General features: G+C 36.9%; 1 protein-coding gene across 2 annotated transcripts in view; it reads left to right on the top strand.

The window, feature by feature from the left end:
* Nucleotides 1-23,668, top strand: part of LOC106076834 (uncharacterized) — a 65,721-nt gene that overhangs the window by 10,344 nt on the left and 31,709 nt on the right. For both annotated transcript variants that reach the window (XM_056017704.1, XM_056017705.1), the window contains exons 5-11: nt 39-149; nt 2,604-2,659; nt 4,262-4,369; nt 11,161-11,342; nt 15,688-15,866; nt 18,693-18,782; nt 23,262-23,418. In XM_056017704.1, coding sequence (XP_055873679.1) covers nt 39-149; nt 2,604-2,659; nt 4,262-4,369; nt 11,161-11,342; nt 15,688-15,866; nt 18,693-18,782; nt 23,262-23,418 — 883 coding nt within the window. The remainder of the gene's footprint in view (nt 1-38; nt 150-2,603; nt 2,660-4,261; nt 4,370-11,160; nt 11,343-15,687; nt 15,867-18,692; nt 18,783-23,261; nt 23,419-23,668) is intronic.

Here is a 23,668-nt window from a genome sequence, read left to right as displayed (position 1 = left end):
AAGACTAATACGACCATCTCCTATACTTGTGTCCGCAGCCAGCATGCTTTCCTTTTCATAATGACTATAAAAGATCAGCAGGCCTGGATAGAACTGAAGTGCACTACCCCGTGCAATCATCCCTTCCACGGCTCTGTACATCTCCAAAGGTATCTAGTAAACAAGAAACAGCATAACAAATATACTTTTAACTCTTTCTCTCCGTAAGTATTTACCACATTCTGGTGGAATCAACGTTGGTATCGTCAGTTAGGAGAGAAAGAGTTAACAAAAAAAAAATTTAAAATGTGTTTTTTAAAGAAGACAATGTCTCCGTTATTAAACTTCGAATATAATAACATGTTCATTTCAAAAACGAAATAACCTTTTCAGTCAATTCGGGTATCGAATCCGTAACACAGCAGCTGCTAGAACTTACGCCTTTTTTAATCCGACCAGCAAGAAATGTGTCATTTTGCGATTATATAATGGTACATTCATTATATGGACATCTAAATTTAACACTTGATCTAAATAAAGTTCTGATTTAGATGTAGCCAGAGCTAGAATCTAGATGCAATCGATTATTAGATTTATGTAAAAAGAAAGCTTATAAACTTTAATAAAATTGAAGCAACTTTTAATTAGACTCAGTTATCGCATAATAACGGTACACTACGGATGACTACGCCATCTTTTTTTATTCGTATTATTTTATTGAATAATTCCAATGACGTTGGTCTTAGGCGACTTCTGGCAAATCGTCCATCGACCCCCAAGGCGGTCGCGACCCATAGGTTGAGAACCCCTGCTCTAGACCATGAATTTTATATATCATATCTAGACTGGAAATCGGAAACAAATTCTCCACGATTGATCTATTCACAGACCTATATATATAGATTTTTATGTACGAAACACTTTTTAGATCTAGAGAGGAAGTGGAGACGGATTGGTCACACCATTAGAAAAGATACCAGCAACAGAGCAGGGCAGGCCATAGAGTAGAGCCCACAGGGACCACCAAAAAGAACATGGCGACGCAGTGTACTAGATGAAGCCGAGAGATCCGTGAGGAGCTGGGAAGCCATTAAAAAAACTAGCAAGAGACCGTGGAGAGTGGCGTGTTTTTTGTTCAGGCCCTATGTTCCATGAGAAACCCAAAAGAATGACGATGATTTATCGGATTTTCTTTAGAATGGGCTAATAATCACAGAACTATATATTTACGCAATTATATGAAACAAAGCCATTCCCTGTTTGTTTCCATTGAGATCATGTTTCAGAAATCATAGGTCGAAATAATTCGTGTCTGTTGATTTAAATCATCTTATGTACATTTAAATAGATTGGTTACTTTAGATCTCTCTAGATTATGTATCTAACAATTTCAAAATAATAATTATGAGACGAGAGTACTCTCATTTTTTTATGTTCAGTTTCCAGATCTAGATCTGAAAATTAAATTATATGTCGGTACGTGACGTTTTGGCGCCGCCGTTTTGGCGCCGCCGTTTTGGCGACGGGACGTTTTGGCGCGAGATATCATTTGACGATAATTTAATAAGCACGTATCTTTTATAACAATGTTTATTTCACTCAACCATAATATTGTATGTATAGTATGAATTCTAACACCATTCAGCGAATAGTTTTATTAGCAAGTGTTTGGTATGTATAGCTGGAGATATCATACAGTCATTAAATAAACCAATGTTAATGTAAAAAAATAATTGCATCAATTTTTAGTTTATCATCGTTTCATTTTTTTTTTAAATTTTAAAGTAATATCTTAAAAAACTTGTTTGAAATAAAAGTGTGCCTCTTAATAAACACACATACACAAGCCAAAATGTTTATTAAAGAAAATGATGTGAAACACAAACACACATTTACATTTAGTACGTGAAAAATATGTCTTAACACAAACACTCATGCAAAACATAGATATGAATAATTCTTTTAAAAGAAATAATACAATAAACGTACAAAATGTATTTCGCGCAAAAAACGTCCCGTCGCTAAAACGGCTCGCGCCAAAACGACCTTCGCGCCAAAACGGCGGCGCCAAAACGTCCTGCTTCGATTATATGTTACATAGGTTAGAGTTGAAAAAAAAAACAGATGCCATACTTTTTAGTACTACTCTACAAAACAACTCCTTGTTTCAACTTTAAAAACAAAATTCACGACATTTTGTGTAGTGTTTAAAGATCTCCATGTCCAGTCTAGATATAATATATATCTAAGTATATGTTCTAGACCTAGACTCTATGATCTAGAATCTAGATCTCTAGCCAAGTTTAAATTAATTATTATTTTTCCACTTGAAAAACTATGACCGTCAAAAAAGTGTTTTACCCGTCTTGTTAGTCTAGAGCTAAAGTTATGTCAATAGGAATATTATAAAATGCTTTAGATCAATACATTTGATTAACTAGAAATTATTTCTCGAGGGTGTGGTGGGGGGGGGGGGAGAGATATCGAAGTACAAAAAGTTTCACTGTTTTGCAATCAAACATTCGTTATTTATTAAGAACAAAATATCGCCCTATAAGTTTTTTAAAGTAGGTAATTTCTTTTTAAAAAAGTGTTTTTTATTTTTTTTTATTCGGTTTCTACAGTATGAAGGCAGTTACAATCTCTTTCTGTTTGGAAAGCTACACTGGCAATCTTACTGGTAATTTTTTTTTTTTTATAGAACCTTGATGTTAAACATTATGTGTGTAAAGTGTATCGACTGATTAGAACTAAGAAGGATAGGTGAAATAAAGTTTACTATAATTCCTCTATTCAGCTTGCTAATTCCTTATATAAAAGGAAACCAAAACATGCCTGGACGAGATTCTTGAAAACGGCTTTAAGATTTCTCAATTTTTTTTACAGTGAATGCATGCCTTTGAGAAAATAATAATACTAACAATAATAGTGCTCGTCTTCGATTCCTAAGATTAATAAGGATTGCAGTATTGACCGTGCCAACGCAGCCCAAATTGTGACCTACATATTTAGCTTCATCCAGGGCAAGCATAAGTACCATTGTCCGCCGGTGGTCGATAAAGATTTCCTTTTGCCGTCTGCAAATTATCTTTTTTTTTTTTTTTTTTTCCTAGTGACAAAAAGCTTAAATAAGTAACATAAAAAAATGTCCAAGGCTAACAAAAGAAGGAGCAATTTATTACCCAAATAGCGTACGAATGCTAACGCCTATATTCAATCAACGTGTTCTCGATTTGTTTTTTTGGGTCTGATTAGTTTTATAAACATTTCAGTCAATCTAGTCAATTAAATTCCTGTGGAACTTTTTTTTTTCTAGATAACGGTTTGTTTTATTATTTGCGAATAGGCATACTTTTTCTTAGTTTTCTTTTTTTTTTTTTTTTGTCGGGTTGAAATGCGCCACTTGTTATTGTCCAATGTGCCACTTTTAACGCATTTTCATAGTTTGGCCACCCCAACCTTTAAAACAAATATCTCCACGTGTTCCGGTCAGCAGCTGTTTGTAGTGGGATATCAAGAAAGTGGCCGGTCAGGTCTTTTACGTTGTCCAGTCAGCTTTTCTTTGGACGTCCAATTTCTTCATGCTTCTGAACTGTACCTGTGAGATGACTTTTGACACTGAGTCATGTCTTTTACAACAGGACCAAACTAAGTTTCGTATCTTCAAAATATTGAGTCTCGCCAAAACAGAATTGACTTGTAAAAGTGAAGACTTATTAGTCTTCTTTTCCTGGTTTCTGATACCCAGCAGTGCTCTGTAGCTTTTACTCACAAGGGCTTGGATTCTTCATTCAGCTTTAGTGTCCAGTGTCCAACTTTCACAACTAAATAGAAGTAGAGATGGGAAACGATGGCTGCCTGGTCGTGCGGTTTGCGCGCTGGACTGTCGTTCGGATTTATCGACGGTCGAGGGTTCAAACCCTGCCCGCTCCCATCCCCCGTCGTCCTGCGGGAGGTTGGACTAGGAAGTAAACTATCTTCAACTCTGAAGGAACATCCGAAACATGTAAAACGAACCAACCCCGAACTATACTCCTCTGACCGAACGGAACCGAACCCGAACTTTTAAAAGTTGGGTTTGATTCCAATCTTTTATAGAAGTACATGGACCACTAGAGAAGAATCCAGCTGTAATTGTAATTGGAAGCTGATGTAACGCTAGAAGCTTAAAAACCTATGTCTTGGAAAGACGCTTGAAAATATTAATTTTAAAATAAAAGAGATACGATGTGTCTGATTTGAATGTTTCTCTAATACAAAAAAAAAAACTTTTTCCCCGAAGGAACAAAAATTGCCGCACTAAATCCAATAGGAGTTATCGCTGGCAATTGTTGGAGTGAAATAGAAAAGTGCGATTATCCTACGCCTACTATGAAAGATATGTCTTTAGGTAGGCCTGACTTTATTATCTTATATATATATATATATATACTAGCCTGGCATTACCCGCGGCCTGCGGGTCTAAGTTTGTGTTTACTAATGTAGTGGATTGGATTTAGATGTATATTAAACTTAGCTAATGATCCTTTCAAGTTATTTCTCTTTCGCTACGAAAATAAAATTAGTTTTGCGAAAATGGATTTACCCGAAGCCGATACATTCATATCTATTAAAAACGAAAAGATCGATAGCTTTGTTAAATGAATGGGATTATAAAGTGAACAATTAAACGAAATAATTTTTAGTACGCGATTCATGAATGAATGTAGATCTAGGCCTATCTCAACTCGGCTTCGCAGCTTTCGTAAACGAATGCAGTCTATTAAAAATGCTTTAGAAAACCAAATATGAATGTTTATTTGATCAAAATATGAAATGAATGGACTATAATTAGTATTTTCATGTGTTAAAGTATAAAACTATCTGTGCTAAGAGAAGTTTTATCATCTTAGAGTTGAATCAGAGTTTTAGATCTAGGGATGGGAATCATTATAAAGTAAACAATTAAACGAATTAATTTTTAGTAAGTGATTCATTACGGGCAACTTTTTTTTTTTAGGGTCTTAAGTTTGTTTTAGGGCTACAATACATACACTACGGTCTAAGTTGGTACCTAAGAAACATTCCTGCCAAGTTTTATCAAGATTGGTCAAGCGGTTTTGATGTCTATAAGTAACATACATACACCTCACATTCAACTTTATAGTATAAAGAAATATATATATATATATATATATATATATATATATATAATATATATATATATATATATATATATATATATATATATATATATATATATATTCAATTTCAAAGAGAAGTTGGGCTTGATGGCTGAGTGGTTGGGCACTTGGCTTACTAATATGTCGTCTTTGGGTTGTATTTCAGTGATGACTGGAATTTTGAATTTCGAGATGTTTAGGGCGCCCAGCTCTATTGGGAACCTGACTTAAGTCGGGAAAAGTATAGGCGGTTGGTCGTTGTGCTGGCTACATAACACCATGCGCGTTAACCTTTGACTTTAACATCATCTGCCTTATAGATCACTAGGTCTGAAAGGGAAACAACTTTTACATTATTTTTCTGTAACGACCTGAGTGGGTTTATTTATTTTTTTTGCGGCGATATTCCTCCCAATATCACATGACTCGTTTGTTAAGGGATAAAAGGCTTTCACTAAGCCTTCACTATGACACTCGTTAAGCTGAGCGAATAGCTGTAGGCACTATCGACATGTAATGTCAAGGAAAAGAGTTTGTAATGTAATTGTCAAGGAATACTAGATTGAAGAAAACAAAATTACAAAAGACAGTTTGTGTGGTGGAAACACAAACTCAAAATCGGCCCCCGAAGTGGTCCACCCAGGCAGGCTTCAATATTTTCAGAAAGAACATCCGAATGAAATTATATCAAAGACAAATGAGAGATAAGAATGGAGAAAGAAGGTTAACAGATCTTGTGAAGTGCCCCAACGGTCCCGCAGATCAAAGGATAGGTGAAAGTGAATGTACATTTAGATGTGAACCTGGCCTAACTAGTTCCCCTTTCAGACCTTGTGGTCTATAGGGCAGATGATGTAAAGTTCATCTGTTTTTGTGGCCTACGGTTAACGAGGGTGTCATGTAGCCAGCACAACGACCAAACGCCTTTACTTTTCCCCAACTAATGTCAGGTACCTATTAGACCTGAGTGGACTCAGAGGCGCCCAAAGTTAAAAATCCCAGTCTTCATCAGGATTCGAACCCGGGATCCCCGGTTCGGAAGCCAAGCGCTTTACCGCGCCTCCCCTGGCCTAACTAATGTCTTATAATTGATCTAATTGTTTTGAAAAGGCTCAATCTCTTATTCGAATCCTCAAAAAAAAAAAAAAATTATTCCGCAATAAATAAAAGTTCAGGATAATGAAGTTTATAAGAATACTATTCGTTTTAAATTTATTCTAACTTATAATGCATATTAATTAATTAATTAATTAATTTTTATCTTTAAAAAACTGCTTGCATAACTGATTTTAAAAATTAGATTTTTCGCTTTCAGAAAAAAAAAAGTAGCCGTTGCATCAAAACTTTGAATGGTCTAAAATATTGTGATGTCGGATTTTCAATATCTTTTGTAGTTTACGAGATCTAAACGGGACGGACGGACAGACGAACAGACGGTCAGACGGACAGACGGACAGACATTTCGCAAAAAACTTAATAACGTCTTTTCCCCTTTCGGGGGCCGCTAATAAAGTCTATGCACTTCAAGCCAGCTTTTTAGCAGTCTGTACCAAGGAGGAATAATGCGCTGTTCTCTTCAGTTGTTCAGCACTGCTGTGTAGGGTGTTGGTTATGTTGGGCTGTAGTGGTAGTAGGGTCTGCCTAAGTGGATTAAGAAAGGACTTTCAAAGAGTATATGGTTTACGGTTTCATAAGTGTCGGCGCAATTCGTACAAAGGGGAAGTTGTGTGGAATTTATTTTGTTAAGGTGTCTTCATTGCCTCTTGAACGACTGGAGTTTCCAATGGCCAAATGGTTTTGCCGGTTTAGAGCAGTGTTACTTACCTAGCATAATGAAGCTATGTTTATTTTTAGTTCTTTTAGTTTTTATTGTAATATCAAGACATCTTTACATTACAACAAAAGCGTGCCACATCTATCAGTGAAATATAGAAGATATTCACAGGCAGCATAGATACTAGGTAGTAAAGTTTTCTATAAGCCAGTCGTTTGCCAATTCAGATAGATAGATAGACAGACAGACAGACAGATAGACAGACAGACAGACAGACAGACAGACAGATAGATAGACAGACAAACAGACAGACAGACAGATAGATATGTAGGTAGATAGATAGATAGATAGATAGATAGATAGATAGATAGATAGATAGATAGATAGATAGATAGATATGTAGGTAGATAGATAGATATGTAGGTAGATAAATAGATAGATAGATAGATAGATAGATAAATAGATGTGTAGGTAGATAGATAGATACATATATAGATAGATAGATATGTAGATATATATATATATATATATATATATATATATATATATATATATAGATAGATAGATAGATAGATAGATAGATAGATAGATAGATAGATAGATAGATAGATAGATAGATATGTAGATAGATAGATAGATAGATAGATAGATAGATAGATATGTAGATAGATAGATAGGTAGATAGATAGATATGTAGGTAGATAGATAGATAGATAGATATGCAGGTAGATAGATAGATATATAGATAGATAGATAGATATGTAGATAGATAGATAGGTAGATAGATAGATATGTAGGTAGATAGATAGATAGATAGATATGCAGGTAGATAGATATATATATAGATAGATAGATAGATAGATAGATAGATAGATAGATAGATAGATAGATAGATAGATAGATAGATAGATAGATAGATAGATGTGTAGGTAGATAGATAGATATATAGATAGATAGATATGTAGGTAGATAGATAGATAGACAGATAGATAGTGTGATGTTGCCTGTTCAGGCTGTCTTGAGGTCAACTATGGATGACTGTTGAATTTCAACCAATTACTCTGCAAGCGTATTATTGTTCGGGTGTATTCCGTGTAGTTGATCAACAATCCAGACAAAACAAACACATCGGTTTTAACTAGTAAAGAGATGTAGTCAACGCTGATGAACAACTTCACATATATTTATTCTAATAAAAGGCCACAGTAAAAGTCTCTGTCACTAAACACGTCGTTACCCTAGAGGATTATATCGCTAACTGATTTTCTGGTCTCTAACCCAACATATCCCAAACGTCACTAGTCCCGTTCAATATGCGTCTTCTATGGTGCGTCGCTAAATAACTAATCTATATAAATAAGGTGTCTAACAATAGACAGATAGATAGACAGATTGATAGGCAGATAGATAGATAGGTAGATAGATAGATATGTAGATAGACAGATAGATAGACAGATAGATAGACAGATAAATAGACAGATAGATAGACAGATAGATAGACAGATTGATAGGCAGATAGATAGGCATATAGATGTAAGGGTTGTGTCTAAAGCTTTAGCTCGTTCGCCCGGGCCCCCAACATCCAACAGGAATTTAGGAAATTTAGGCACCGGATATTTAGGCACCGCGTATTTACGGATATTTAGGCACCGGATATTTAGGCTCCCGGAAATTTAGGCACCCGGATATTTAGGCACCCGGATATTTAGGCACCCGGATAATTAGGCACCCGGAAATTTAGGCACCGGATAATTAGGCACTTTTTGACAAGGCGGAAAATTAGGCACCGGATAATTAGGCACTCTTTAATTAGCGACCTTAATTTTGAAAGTAGTTTTAAAATGTTAACGTATATGTTATCCTTAGGCTATGGGCTATTGGTGACGTTATCAAAAAAATAGCAACTATAACGATTCTAACTAAAGAAAAGATGACAAAATGGGGAAAATGACAATCATGAGAATGTGTGGAAAAAAAATGACTCATGAGTCATTATATAATATAGACATCACAGGATTCAGGGGAGGGGAGGTAGAGATGATTCTCCGATCATTGCTTCCGTCCATCACCAACCCCTACGGTTGACTGGTGAGTTTTTTTTTAATTGATGATTATGCAAATTGTGTAAATATTTAGTTACTAATGTAAATACTTAGGATTAAAAAGTATTATAAAATATTTTTATTATGTCGGGGAGTGTTGGGGATAAATATAATCGCAATCGCCCTCTGCTTGTGGAAAAGGGAGGGGTCGTACTCTTAAAATGGGATGGGCGGCGCGGGGGGGGGGGCGCACACACTCTCACTTAAATGAGAGGATTTCTCGCAGGTAGATGTAAACTTAGTCGTAAAAGTTACGTAGTGAATCTGAAGGCTACACACTGGACTAAAGGGTATGGAAACACAAAGGTGTTCAAATGGAAGTCTGGGGATTATATTTTAGAGGCCTTAAAAAAACTTTGGTAGACACATTTCTGTTAAAACCATCATAATAATAAGAACAGTAATAATAATAATAATATATATAATGGAAATAAAGATAGTTATATTTCATTGGCAGTTTTGAAAGTTAGGGAAACGAGTGTTGTTGTTGTTGTTTTTTTTTATATGTATGTGTGTGTGTGTGTGTTTAATAATGAGTGTATGAAACCTTTTTTGTCGTTGGTTTTTTTTTTTCATTCTGAAGAAAAAAATAATTGTATAAGGTAGGCCTACTGAACACAAAAGGAATGGAGGAATCATACCTTCTCGAAAATTATGGTAAATATATTTTGTTTATGATAGAGAAGGCGGGGTTAAATTGGAACATCAACAATCTTCTATAAGCAGAGTAAGTATTAATAAGAGACCAATATTCCAAAAAAAAAATGATATTTAAATTTTTAACTCATCTGTCTTTTCCATAAACTTTTTTTAAATTTTCAAAACATTATATTTTATCGTAATTTCTAGCCGTTTTGCGATTTCCATTGCTATTTATATAAATATTATATTACGTAAATTTACTTATATATTCTATAAAAGTTAATGACCACATTTGAAGGACGTAACACACCTATACACTCCCACAATAGATCTTCCTAAAGGGGGTTACCCATTAACAATATAAAAGAAGGAGTGTTGATAATAGATATTAATGCTATTATAAAATATGTATACTACTTTAGTTTATCAACATATTTAATTCCTATAAGTAAATCCACCCTGCTCATTTCCATCCCCACTATAAGAAGACAATTTTCTCCAGACTTCCATTTTAGCAGTTATGTTCAATGCTGTACCCTGCCCTGAATCCTGTGAGGTCTATATTTTATAATGACTTTTAATCCGGAGTCATTTTTTTCCACACATTCTCACGATTGTCATTTTTTTCCTCGTTTTGTCAGTTTTTCTTTTTATATCATGAAAATTCAGTAAGAATCGTTCTAGTTGCTATTTTTTTGATAACGTCACCAATAGCCCATAGCCTAAGGATAACATATACGTTAACATTTTAAAACTACTTTCAAAATTAAGGTCGCTAATTAAAGAGTGCCTAATTATCCGGTGCCTAATTTTCTGCCTTGTCAAAAAGTGCCTAATTATCCGGTGCCTAAATTTCCGGGTGCCTAATTATCCGGGTGCCTAAATTTCCGGTGCCTAAATATCCGGTGCCTAATTATCCGGTGCCTAAATTTCCAGATACCATCCAACAGGCACCTTCGTACTTACAATAAACAATCGAATAGATGTTTACAATATAAGTGTCTAATGGGATGAATGTACTTTATGATGACAAACTGATGAAGTAATATCCTTGAAGTTAACAAATATTATAATATAGATCTTCTATTAATTAACTGATCATTCTGAACCTTGCTGTCCCACAACGTAACACATTAGTATGAACAATAAACACACATCGCACTGCTGACTCAAGTCTCTAGCATAGACTTCCAATCCCAGAACTAACTCTTCTAAACAGGGCTGCACAGAAGAACCTCAAAGGAACGTTACACCAGCATAATAACAAAACCACCCCATAAGCTTAAAAGCATATAGATAGATAGATAGATAGATAGATAGATAGATAGATAGATAGATAGATAGATAGATGGATGGATGGATGGATGGATGGATGGATGGATGGATGGATGGATGGACGGACGGACGGACGGACGGACGGACGGACGGACGGACGGACGGACGGACGGACAGACAGACAGACAGATAGATATTTCACGACACCACACTTGTATCTAAACAGAAATGTTCCTGCCAACTGTAACTTTTGGCACAGAGTTCATAACCTTTAGGATCACCAGCGAGATTATTGAACATGTAGTAGAGAACCTGATCATTTCTGTGACTGACAACACTCGTGTCGCCATAATATCAGGGAGATCGTTTGTCAGCGTCACTTTAGCAAAGGCTGGAGATACGCATTCCGTAAGTGATCTTTCAACATATTTATAAAGCTTATATCAGTGATGCCCAACCTTATTTGGTCTGCGGGCCATTTTAATTTTTGGCATTCGTGTCGCGGGCCATATCACCAAAAAGGAAAAAAAATACAATAAGCTATTTTTATTAGTTTTATTTGTGGACCTACTTACATAAATTCATGTGATGCATGGAGTTTATCCAAAACCATCTTCTGAATATTTGTCTGCATAGATGAAACACCAAGTCGGAGCACTGAATCTAGATGTTCATCCGTGAGTCGATTACGTAACATGGATTTCGCATATTTCATCACTGAAAAAGTTTATTCACACATATAAGTGCTTGATCACCCTTAACGCTTGTTTCCGAAGATTTGGAAAAGTTTCTTAGGTAACACGCAGTAGAAGTCAATAGTCTGCATGACTTGAAATTTGTCAAGCAGGGATGTCTGGCTGTTAAGTCAATCAGTTCCAGTTACAGATCTGTCGGGCACTTGACACATCGGCAGCAAATGGATTTTGAAAAAGACGGATTTCATTTTTAAATTATGAAAATCCAGAAATCTTTCACTGAAATTATTCATCAAGAGCCTCAGAAGTTGGATAATTTTTTCTTTATTTAGCTGCTCATCATTTTGTAGAGTGGTTCAGGTTGGAAGTGTTGAATGAAGAGTTGCAATTTTGTTTGGAAAACGCTCATGTCTGCACACACATGCGAAAGCATTCCCTTGTAGTTTGGTGTTGAGTTCATTTAGATTTGATGTGATGTCGCATAAAATAGCCAAATCCCACAACCACGAGGGGTCGTTAAGTTGTGACACTTGTTTTGATTTTTCCATCATAAATATTTCAATTTTGTGTCTCAAATAAAAAAACTTCCTCGGCTTAACCAGCTCGCACTTCATTGTGAAATACAACGTCTTCAGAATTCTGTCAGAAAATCTTTGATAGTTCTGTGAGTCAACGCTTGTGATTTGATGGAATGTACAGTACTGAACACAATCAGCATCACATGGTCTAGATTCAAAATCTTCCCTCAGAGATTTTGTTGGTGAATGATGCAGTGAAGCCGCAACGGTTCAGTTCCATTCGACTCAACTTTTTAAAATAACTCTTGCTGTCAGTCCGCTGTGACATCCAGGCATATTTCTAGCGCCATCAGTAATCACTCCAACTAATTTATTCCAAGGAAGAGCAATTTAAAGGTCTTCTATGATGGCTGACACTTCTTTGAACATGTCTTCTGCAGTTGTAGTCCCATGCATGCTCCTCATAGCTGCTAACTACTCTTATATCAAAATTGTTGTTTGTACCGCGAAAAAATACCAAGAGTTGCGGTTATGTCAGTGGACTCGTCAGCAGCAATAGAAAACATTTCGAATTCTGCTGCTCTGTCTTTTAATGTGAACGGAAATTTTGTAGTGTCATGCGAGAAAAGCTGACAGCTTCTAATGCATTCTTCTTTTCAGGACATTTCTTCCATCACTGCTAGCAAGCACTTTTTTTTACACATTCGCCATTGGATAAAGGCTTCACTGCTCTATTTAGGATGTGAGCTGTAGCTGGCCCTTATCGCCGACTCATTTTCTTGTCTCTTTTTGTTAAATATTCTCGTCAATCCCACGATCTCTATTCGTAACTTGGCAATCTTGTCTTCATGGCTCAAATCAAGAATGTCACCATTTGTGTTTATGTATTTGGTTTCATAATGCCTTTTAATGTTATGTTCTTTAAAAACAGCCACACTTTCTTTACAAATGAAAAATGTTGGCTTATTATCGAATTCCACAAAAAAAAGTAAAGATCTGTTCACTTTTCTACATGCAGAATCCACTTTTCGTTTCTTAGATTTTCCCATTTTATTAAATCACAAACGTTAAACAATACGGTACCAATCGCTTTGACATTAAAAGAACACGACCCAAAACGAGGCATCAATGATGCTTTGTGTTGTACACACAAGGTGTCAAGGACACGGCTAGCTCAAGACAGTAGCGAAATTTTTCAAGATTTTAAAAATAGCTGTCAAGTCTTATCTACATAAAAAGAAACAACACTTGTGTTCTTACAATAAAAAAAATATTGAATATGAATATTAGAATACCAAACATAAAGATGGAATTCACCAAATAAAGAGTGAGAATTCTAACTTAAAGAAAATATCGATCGTAACTTTCTCAATTTTACATTTTTTAAAATCATTTTGTTCCAATGTTTTGGCGGGCCGGATTGAAGCACGTCGCGGGCCGGATCTGGCCCGCGGGCCGTAGTTTGGGCATCGCTGGCTTATATCAACTCACTCTGTCTGTCTGGAAAAATGTTTGTACACATTATTTCTCCGACACCCAATCCCGAATCAAGCTGAACATTTTGGACAATTATTTATTTTACCTGACTACACAAGAATCAATTTAAAAGAATACTAGGATAACTGCTTTCGATAACAGTGTTACCTTATGTTCTCAGGTTTAGATGTTTAATAATTTGAGAATGAATTTACAATTTAAATAGAGAAATTGTAATAATTAAGCAGTACTTAAAATGTATGTCGAGCCCCTCAATTTTCTGAAAGGATATTTGGGCGCATACTTTTTTTTTCATGTCTGTTGCTTTGCATTGTAGTCATTCCTTTTTGAGTATTATAAAGGCCAAATGGCATTACTACCAGTGTTAAAACAAAACAAGAACAATTAAAAATATTTTGTTTTAAAGACAATCTCATCTCATCTCTGCCTATGTTCCCTTCTTGGGCATAGGCCACCAACCAGCTTCCTCCAGGCGTCTTGGTTCGGGGCGAGTCTCTCCAACTGTCTTGCCACTGTCCCCACGTCTTGCCCACCTGCCTGGCATCTGTATTCCTGGGCCGTCCCCTCTTCCTCTTTCCTTGGGGGGTTCCAGGTTAGGGCTTGCCTTGTTATGTTGGATGCAGTTTTGCGAAGGGTGTGACCTATCCGACTCCAGCGTCTCTGAAGGATATCTACTTCAATGTGCTGCTGGTTGTTCTTTGCTACAGTTCCTTATTCGAGATCTGGTCTGACCAGTTGATCATAAGAATCTTCCTGAGGCAGGTATTGATGAATACCTCGATTTTTTTCATGGTAATGATGTTGGTTCCCCAGGTGTCTGCTCCATATAGACAATACCTCCTTATAAAAAGATTGTTTTTCTTTCAATAACAAAATACTTGATTTATAACGTTGGGAAATGAATTAGTAGCTTTTTGGCCACCCCCTGAAAAACTCTAGTTTGACCGTTTTAATTTTTTTTTTCAAAGTATAAAAAAAAATTAAATAGGCAACAGAAGTAGAAAATATATATCTTGAATGGACTTATTGTATTCGGGTATCTCCCGATTTCAATAAATTAATGTCTAGGAACATTGTGCACATCGTCTTCTAAGTCTAGATCTAAATTTCTAAAGGCCTATCATGGTAATATATATGGTTTAGTAGTGTGATGATCACATATGCCGGGGATTATATTATCAAACTTAACAATTCAATGAAATGAAGAAAGAAACATCTCTCTGTATTTTCTTCAAACTTCTTTAATAACTTCTTCAACTTTCACATCAAATTAATTTCTTAATTCAATAACAACTTAACACTTCATAAATAAAACTTAAAGATACATAAAACTTCACTTAGTATAACTTCAACTTCAACTACTAAAACTTTACTTAATGGACCCGCTAATATCACAAAACTTGTTACTAATCGAGGACTGAGCGAGGACCCCGTCTAACTGACTTTCCCTCAATTTATACCTTTCTTAATCGTATGTTCCAGAATCATGGAACCTTCTCAGATAATTATTTTAGTAACTTTGACCTTTTAGAAGCTGACGTGTGCTATTTTTTTCCTTAACCCCTTTCTTTGATTGGATACCTAAAATTAACTTGTTTACGCTGAACACTTGCACTGGTTTGAACTCGAGCTTCTAGAAACTGGTCGAAATAGGTCACAGACTCGACTCGTGACAAGTAGATAGTACATAGGGGTCTGGGTAAAAAAAATGTTTCATTTTGAAATGCAGCATTTATTAGTTATTAACACACAAATAATTAATTTAAGTTATATGAAGGGGTTTACTGCCTTAAAAAAAAGTATTTTTAATGGGTTTTTTTTTTGGTTACATTTCTAATACTAAATTTTTTTTTATTGGTTCGTTGCATTCCTAATGCTAAAAAGTATTATTAATGTGTTGTCGTTGTGTTTTTTTTTTTTTTTGTTACATTCCTAATGCTAAAAAGTATTATTAATGTGTTGTCGTTGTGGTTTTTTTTTTTTTTTGTTACATTTCTAATGCTAAAACGTATTCCTTTTTTTTTTTATTTCCAAAATCACAAGTTCTTCTTACAACGAAGCGACAGCCCAAGAAAAATAACCAGCAGTCACCCCATACAATTCTTGCTTGTTTCAAGACCTAACTGCTCGGATCCTTCTTTGAGAAGCGTGTTAGGTCTCGGCGGAGTGGCGCTCTCTCTGTTGATTCCAACAAATATGTACTTCACTTTCTACGCTTGGAGGTAAACATATAGATAGTTATATAGCTCCTCCTTCGCGTTCGAAGATGTGCACATTTTTCATTTCCAATGAACACGAAGATGGCTGTTAAGTCCAATCCTCGCTTTAATACGTCGGTCACATGGATGGCATGGGTAATTTGGGTGTAATTCACGCTTCGTCTCGCAGCCTTTCCGTTTGCTCTGCGTTCTTTCGTACTGGCCACTCTCCTTGCCTCGTATCTTGAGACTCCAACACTCACGGCTTCACACCTCGAGGAGCTATCGAGAGCTAGAGCTTCTCAGCCGTGAATGTCAATATCACACTCCTTGAGAGAGCTCTTGGTTGCGCAAGGTTGTCATTGCCGAAAGTGGTAATGGATTTAAGCAAGCCTCTACCTATAAAATGCTTCCTAATGGCTTGCGTCTCAAATAGCCTCTGACAACCAGTCCAACTCCTGAGTTCACGTCTGGCTGAGATATTTGAGTCCTGAGGAACATTTTTCACTAACGAAGAAGGGGCGAAAAATCTGAGTAACTGTCGCCTAAACCAGTAGGATAGGACGGGCTCGTTAGCCATGCATGCTACTCACCTAGGAGAAGGAAAACTCGGAATTCAAACATCTGCTGCTTTGCAGCTATACCCTATCATTGGAAAGGCCCCGGGAGTCAACCCCGAGGAAAAATCAGGAGTCGGCTATCAATGCTACACCCTGGCAGAGCAAGAGGCGGGAACTGATGCGTGGGCGACACCATTCCAGTCAAAATTAATGTACAGTCCTTCATCTCATTTCCATGAGATGATCCATATTCGCTTTGCAACTAATGGAAGCCAAATATTAAGAGTTCTTAAGAGCGTCTTTGAAACGCCTATTTTGACCAGCTATCCCCAAAGAGCGCTCTTTTGCACACAACTCCCCATGGAAGTACAATGGATACTTGGTCATTTTGTTTGGAGCGAAGTCGCCCACATTGCAATTTCTCTTTCCACCACGCAGTGGATCCGTAACTGTGTCATTTCTTGCCTTTCCGTCGGATGCATACATATTACATTAGAAATGCAGCACTAAGAACCAATCCACCCACCAGCAGCAGGTAACGATTAAAGAAAGTTTATTTTGGAGGAGTCTATTTGTACTGTTACTCTTAGTGGAGGAGTCTATTGGTACTGTTACTCTTAGTGGAGGAGTCTATTGGTACTGTTACTCTTAGTGGAGGAGTCTATTTGTACTGTTACTCTTCGTGGAGGAGTCTATTGGTACTGTTACTCTTAGTGGAGGAGTCTATTTGTACTGTTACTCTTAGTGGAGGAGTCTATTTGTACTGTTACTCTTAGGATCCGAGGTTCGTGTCTTTATTAGGACTGACCACTGTTTCTTTATTTTTTTCTCCCCGAAAAATTGTGTGGTCAGTAATACTGACTTTCTATATGCAGTATAAATGCATTATTCTGCACTAAATAGACATAACAGTGTTTCCCAAAGTGGGGTACGCGTACCCATAGATGTACGAGAAGAGTTTGATTGGGGTAGGCGTTGCACATAGTTAACTATGCTGATTCTTTAAAAAAATACCCATTCAGTTTAGAATTTAGAATAAAATATCCATACTTTTTTTCAATTCTATCTTTATTATTAAATTTTGTTCGCAAACTCAAATATGCTGCAATGTGACATTTTAAGTAGAAATTTCTACCAAGATCAAATAAGTCGACTCGGCATCATTGTCAAAGTAAAAGTATGTTTCCATTTCTTTAGAATGTATTTGATGTGTCTCTGAAGCATAGAAAAACTAAACTTATTTATTGAAGAATTCATCATTATTTTGTGTATATTTAGGCCTACACAATTTTTTTTTAAATTTTATTTTTTTCTCAAAATAAATCCCTTTTTTTAGGAGTGGGATGTGACAAAGGGAACTCAGAGTTACGAAAGTTCTAGAAGGGGTACGAAAATTTGGTAAACACTGATGTATATTATTGGTTACCGCTGAAAAGATGTCGAATGTGGACGAACTTTTGCAACTTGATCATCTTGATTAGAAGTTCTAAATCGTCCATCGCGGCTCGATGATGACCACTTTTGTCATCCAGGGGGCTGAGGGCTTTGCAATGGGATTTGGTTCCTTCTCATGTGGCTGGTGGGACCTATGTGAGCCCGGAATGTTCGGCTGCACACTGAGCAGGTTATTCCAGCTGGAGCTAGTGTCATTATCCTTGCTTTTCTTCCCTGACTCCTTTCTTCTGCCAGCGTTTTTTTTTTTCTTTTCCGCTACGCCATGATGCTCTGTCATGTGCCTCTGTCTTCCAGGTGGATGGGTCTATGCTGAACGCTTTCATAGAAGATTTGAGGGTGTCCCTGAAGCGTTTCCTTTGATCGCCTTGCAAGCGTATTCCTTCTCTTTGTTGGCCATACAGGAGTCGTTTAGGGATTCGACGGTCTTTCATTCTGCAGACGTGTCCTGCCCATCGCAGCTGGGACTGCTTCATGATTGTGTGGATGCTTTGCAGCCCCGCTCTTTGAAGGACTTCAGTATCTGGTATTTTTTCTTGCCATTTGACAATCGGTATTTTTCTTTGACATGTCACGTGGATATGGTTCAGTTTCTTTGCCAGTTTTCTGTACACTGTCCACGTTTCTGAGGCATAGAGCAATGTAGGGAGAATGACAGCTCAATAGATCCCTAGCTTTGTGTTTGTGGTGACACCTCGTCTGTTCCAGACATTTTTAGACAGTTTGCCATAGGACTAGGGTTAGGTTAACAATATCCTTATTACAGCCTAAAGTGTGCCGATGTGCCAAAAACTCAAAAATCAAAATGAAATTATTAATTTTAATTTTTTTTTTCAAGCCTACCGATTCAGGAATGGATGGCGGTGGTTGTCATTATTAAACAGAAAGGTAACAATGTCGAAATGTTGGATGAATCTCTCACCAATCGGTAAGTGAGTTGATATTTATTTAGTTTTTTTTTTTTTTGCGGCCTCCGAAAAGGAAAAAAAAGACGCTATTAGTTCTGTGTGGCCTGTCTGTCCGTCCGTCCGTCCGCCCCGTTTAGATCTCAGAAACTAGAAGAGAAAATGAAAAATCGGACATAATGATATTTTAGATCATTCAATTTTCTGATGCAACGGCTACTTTTTCTTATCTGAAATCGAAAAATCTAATTTTTTAAAATCACTTATGCAAGCAGTTTTTTCATAAAATACATCCCTTTTACAACTATTCACTATTAATAGTAACAAACACGGGAGACTCTTTAGAAGGGGATATTGCTATTTTCCATATTCTCAAACATTTATGCCAAACAGTTTTAAATTTTTTGTCAAAAAAATAAATTTTGTACATTTGTATTGCTAAGTTAAATAAGTTCTGTCATACATTCACACACAAAAAATGTTAACTATTTTTTTTTTTAGAGAAAAAAAAATCTATTTAGTATGCATATAAGTTGGAAAGAATTTAAAAGAAGAATTAATAAGTAGTTTTTCACAGTATCGCGTGAAATGTGGCGCTACAATATTACAATAAAACACTCAACCAAAGGGAATTTTTTTTTTTACGGAAATGTTTTTTTTCTTGAGGATTTGAATAAGAGATTGACCATTTACAAAACAATTAGATATTCATAATAAGACATTAGTTAGGCGAGGTTCACATTAACCGTACATTCACTTTCACCTATCCTTTGGTGGGGCACCATACAAGATCTGTCAACCTATTTTCACCATTTTTTTTGTGTCATTTGTGTTGATAGAATTTCATTCTGATGTTATTTCTGAAAATATTGAAACCTGTCTTTTTACCTACCTGGGTGGACCACTTCGAAGGCCGATTTTGAGTTTGTGTTTCCACACAAACTGTCTTTGTAACCTTATTTCTATTTCATTTCATGGCATACTACGAAAGAAAAATAATTTAGGAAAATCCATTATGTACATTTCCAGACACATTGCTACTTGCTACGTGTTTAAACGCTAGCTAGGGTTAGGTTTTTATATTAAGTGGACTGGTTTATATATAACAGCTGTCATGTGACTTGAAGAAGTTGTCATTTTTAGATAATACATAAAGCATAATACATAAAGCATAGCTTATATAACTATGTAGCGCTAGTTTCACGCTTGAGGCCATGCTCAGAGCGCTTTGGTCCAATCTCATTTGTGGACATAGCATTATACACCCGATGCGCCCGTTGATTTGTTCTCAGGCTTTATATCAGCAGTTCTCAACCTTTTAACCCCGGCGACCCCTTTTTAAAATCCCCCACTCTGCCGCGAGCCCCTCCACACACACACACACACACACACACATACATACAGCAATAGAAGAATAGACAAAAACAATCCATATTTTCGATGGTCTTAGGCAACCCCTGACAAATCGTCATTCGACCCCCAAGGCGGCGCGATCCACAGGCTGAGAACCCCTGCTTTATATTGTATATTTTGACCTACACGACCTATTCTGTTTTTATTCTTTCTTTTTGTTTTTTAAAACGGACCAGTTTTTGATTTGGGAAGGTACTGGGCTTTGTCCGGAGGTGGCGTTGTCTATGGAGATTTGTCAAACTGTGAACACATAATATTTACAAAAGATTTTGACTAGATTGTTAAATTTTCACTACCTTTCCTATTTAACTGTGAATAGACCTTGTTTTTTTTTAATAACTTAATCAAATACAATTTAGCTCTTGTAGTATGAAGGGAGAGTAACCTTTTAGGGATTACGGGCACGATATTACATACATAAAGTGTGCCGATGTGCCAAACATTAAAAACTCAAGCTCTTTGTAACCTTTTTTTTTTTTATTATTATTTAGCGGATATATTCGGCCATGTCCTGGTGCTATCCAACTTCGCTAAAAATCCGACCACAGTACATTAACCAATCCGCTGCAAGTCTGCTCTAATAAATTCGTACATTTATTAAACGGCGAGATATTTTCTTAAAAGACAGACGACAACGTCCTACGCGTATCCATTCTAATCTAGACATGTATATTGATTAGAGAAAACTATGAAAAGCCATTAGTTTCATGGCTGATTCAGGAAACCCGTTCCATGCTTTAATGGCAAAAAAATTGTATTGTAATTTGCATGGTTCGAATGCGCCTTTAGGGTCGAACATAACTACTTCCTAGTCCAAACCACCCGAGGGACGGCGGAGGACGAAAGCGGGTGGGGTTCAAACCAGGGACCACTGAGATAACGAAAAACAGTCTAGCACGGTCACTAGGGAAAAGGAGCATATAGAAAAATTATATGGGTTGCGCTACACCAGTCAAATATTGATATGGTCGCCAGACCTAAAAAGGCTTGAAACCAGCGATTAAAGGAAAAGAATATTTTTAAAAATTATAAGCATATGAAAATAGGAACAAATACTTCTGGGCTAAATGTTTTAACGGCCCAACAATTTTCGCCTGGAACCCTAAGTCAAAACATAACAAAACTGTAGATATGCTTAATGTGTGCAATACGTTCCTCACCTTGATAGGGCCGGATTTAAGAATAGACAACACAGGGTGTAGCTTTGTAAAGTTCCCCTTTCAGACCTATCGACCAACAGGTCAGATGATATTAAGATCATCTGTTTCATTGGCCAAAGGTTAACGAGAAGGGTTGTATGTGGTCAACACAACGACTCAACCGTCTTTATTCCTCCCCCCCCCCCAACCCCATTAGAGTTGGGTGAACTCAGGGCGCTCTAAAATACCGAAATTCAAAATCCAAGTCATCGATATTTAAACCCAGGACCCCAGCTATTGGTCTAAAGTGCCCACAGGCTGCGACGTTGCAGTCAGTGTCGAGGTCTACTATAACGACTGGCTTCGCTCTATCTTGTAAATTTCTACGATTTGTTTAGTTAACCAGGTCAGGATCAGGCGTTCATATTTCACAAGCATCTTTGCTTGAAGAAAGCTTCTTTTCAGCAGGCATATGCCCATATTTATTAATGCTACATTTGACTACACTACTTTTAATAAAGTTCCTCCCTTCAGATCTTGCGATCTATAGGGCAGATGATGTAAAGATCATCTGTTTCTGTGGTGCACGGTTCACTAGGGCGTTATGTGGCCAGCACACAACTAACTGCCTTTACTTTTCCCTGACTATTGTCATGTACCTATAAGAGCTGGGTGGACTCAGGGGTGCCCTAGTGATCTTGAAAGTAGAAAGCACACAGATTTAAACCCAGGACCTTCGGTTCGGAAATTAAGCGCTCTACCACTCAGCCACCGCGCCTCCCACTTACAACGCCTGCTGTCATAAATATTCAGATGACCAGTCCATCCCAGAAATTAAGATCAGATATAAAATGAAACTAACAATAGATAATGAAATAGAAGTACATTGTCCTTGCTAAGCTATGCACTCATCGTTCTCTCGATATTTCAATAGTCTCAACTTCGACTTTACCATGAGGTACTGGCCCTTAACTATCTCTGTACCGGATCTCACCCAAAGTCTTTATATGAATACTAGTCAACCCGCAGCGTAGCATACGCCGCTATTTAGCACGGCCTGCATTAGGTCCTCTGCGCCCCCAGTGGGTCCCGCACTTCCATAAGCCTCGCCCTGATTCTAGGTGTACATTATTATATTAAACCATTTTATAAACTTATAACAAATTTCCCACGGCCTTCTGATTTACCTGGAGCTCCTAGAAATCTCTGGAAATTATTATTATTCGCTGCACGCAAGACTCGTAAAGTAATTACGAGCAAAGTAAAGACGAATTTATTTTCTAATACAAACTATTAATCTATTATATCATTATCCATATTTCAACCCAAACTGGGCCTCGCGCAATCCATTTCGCATCGGGCCCCACAAATCCGACCCTGCTATTTAGTGACGGTTAAATATGTTTGCCAGCCCCCCCCCCGCTTTTTTTCGCCGCAAAAGGTACCTGGGGTAACTCTAGTCCGAGCTGCATAAATAAAAGAGTTATCTATCGAGGATTTTTTGATCAAGTGTTAAAGCCTCGGCGTGTCCAGCTTGGTTGGGTGATGAAGAGACATTGGAAGTGTATACATCACGTACTTTTTTCCATAGAAGCAGAATATTCGACATCTTGTGACCATATTAACAACGAATCTTTATTCAATAAAGAATTTCCATGAGATGATGAAAATAGTGCGGGCAGCAACACCCACAGCTGAAAGAACATCTATAATGTTAAAAGGTTTAAAAATGTTCGAGTCCACTCAGCTCTACTGGGTACCTGACATTAGTTGGAGAAAAGCAAAGGTGGTAGGTCGTGGTGCTGGCCGCATGAAACCCTCGTTAACCGTAGGCCACAGATGACATATAGACCACAAGGTCTGAAAAGGGGAACTTTTAACTGCGTAATGCAGGTCTTTTTTTTTTTTTTAATGTATTTTAAATGTTATTCTTGTTATCCATTTGGACAGGGAATTTACTAACTGGCAAATGGCAAACGAACCTTGGGAAGTTGGTGAACTCAGGATCCACAAGCAATATCAAGCTTCATCCATATCAAAATTTGGTTGCTTTGTTTTCGGCATTTCCAATACGATAACTTTCATGCATATGTCTGGGTATTCATTGGTATGTTCAAATTGCAGGGCCGGATTTGAGAAAGTTGAAGCACCTTGGGAAGGAATATGTGGAGCCCCCGCCCCTCCCCCACAGTCTTAAAAAACTTAAAAAAAAACAACTAATTAATGATAAAACTTATATCTAAAAACATACCGTATTTTGGAAGAATGAAGTGGAGTACTTGTACATTCAATCTCATGTAAACATGGACCTATTAGATGCCCGCTTAAAACGGACAATACTTAACTATGATAGTTTT

The sequence above is a fragment of the Biomphalaria glabrata genome, chromosome 18, assembly GCF_947242115.1.
Source record: "Biomphalaria glabrata chromosome 18, xgBioGlab47.1, whole genome shotgun sequence".
NCBI lineage: Eukaryota > Metazoa > Mollusca > Gastropoda > Planorbidae > Biomphalaria > Biomphalaria glabrata.
This window is presented reverse-complemented; position numbering and strand designations above follow the sequence as displayed.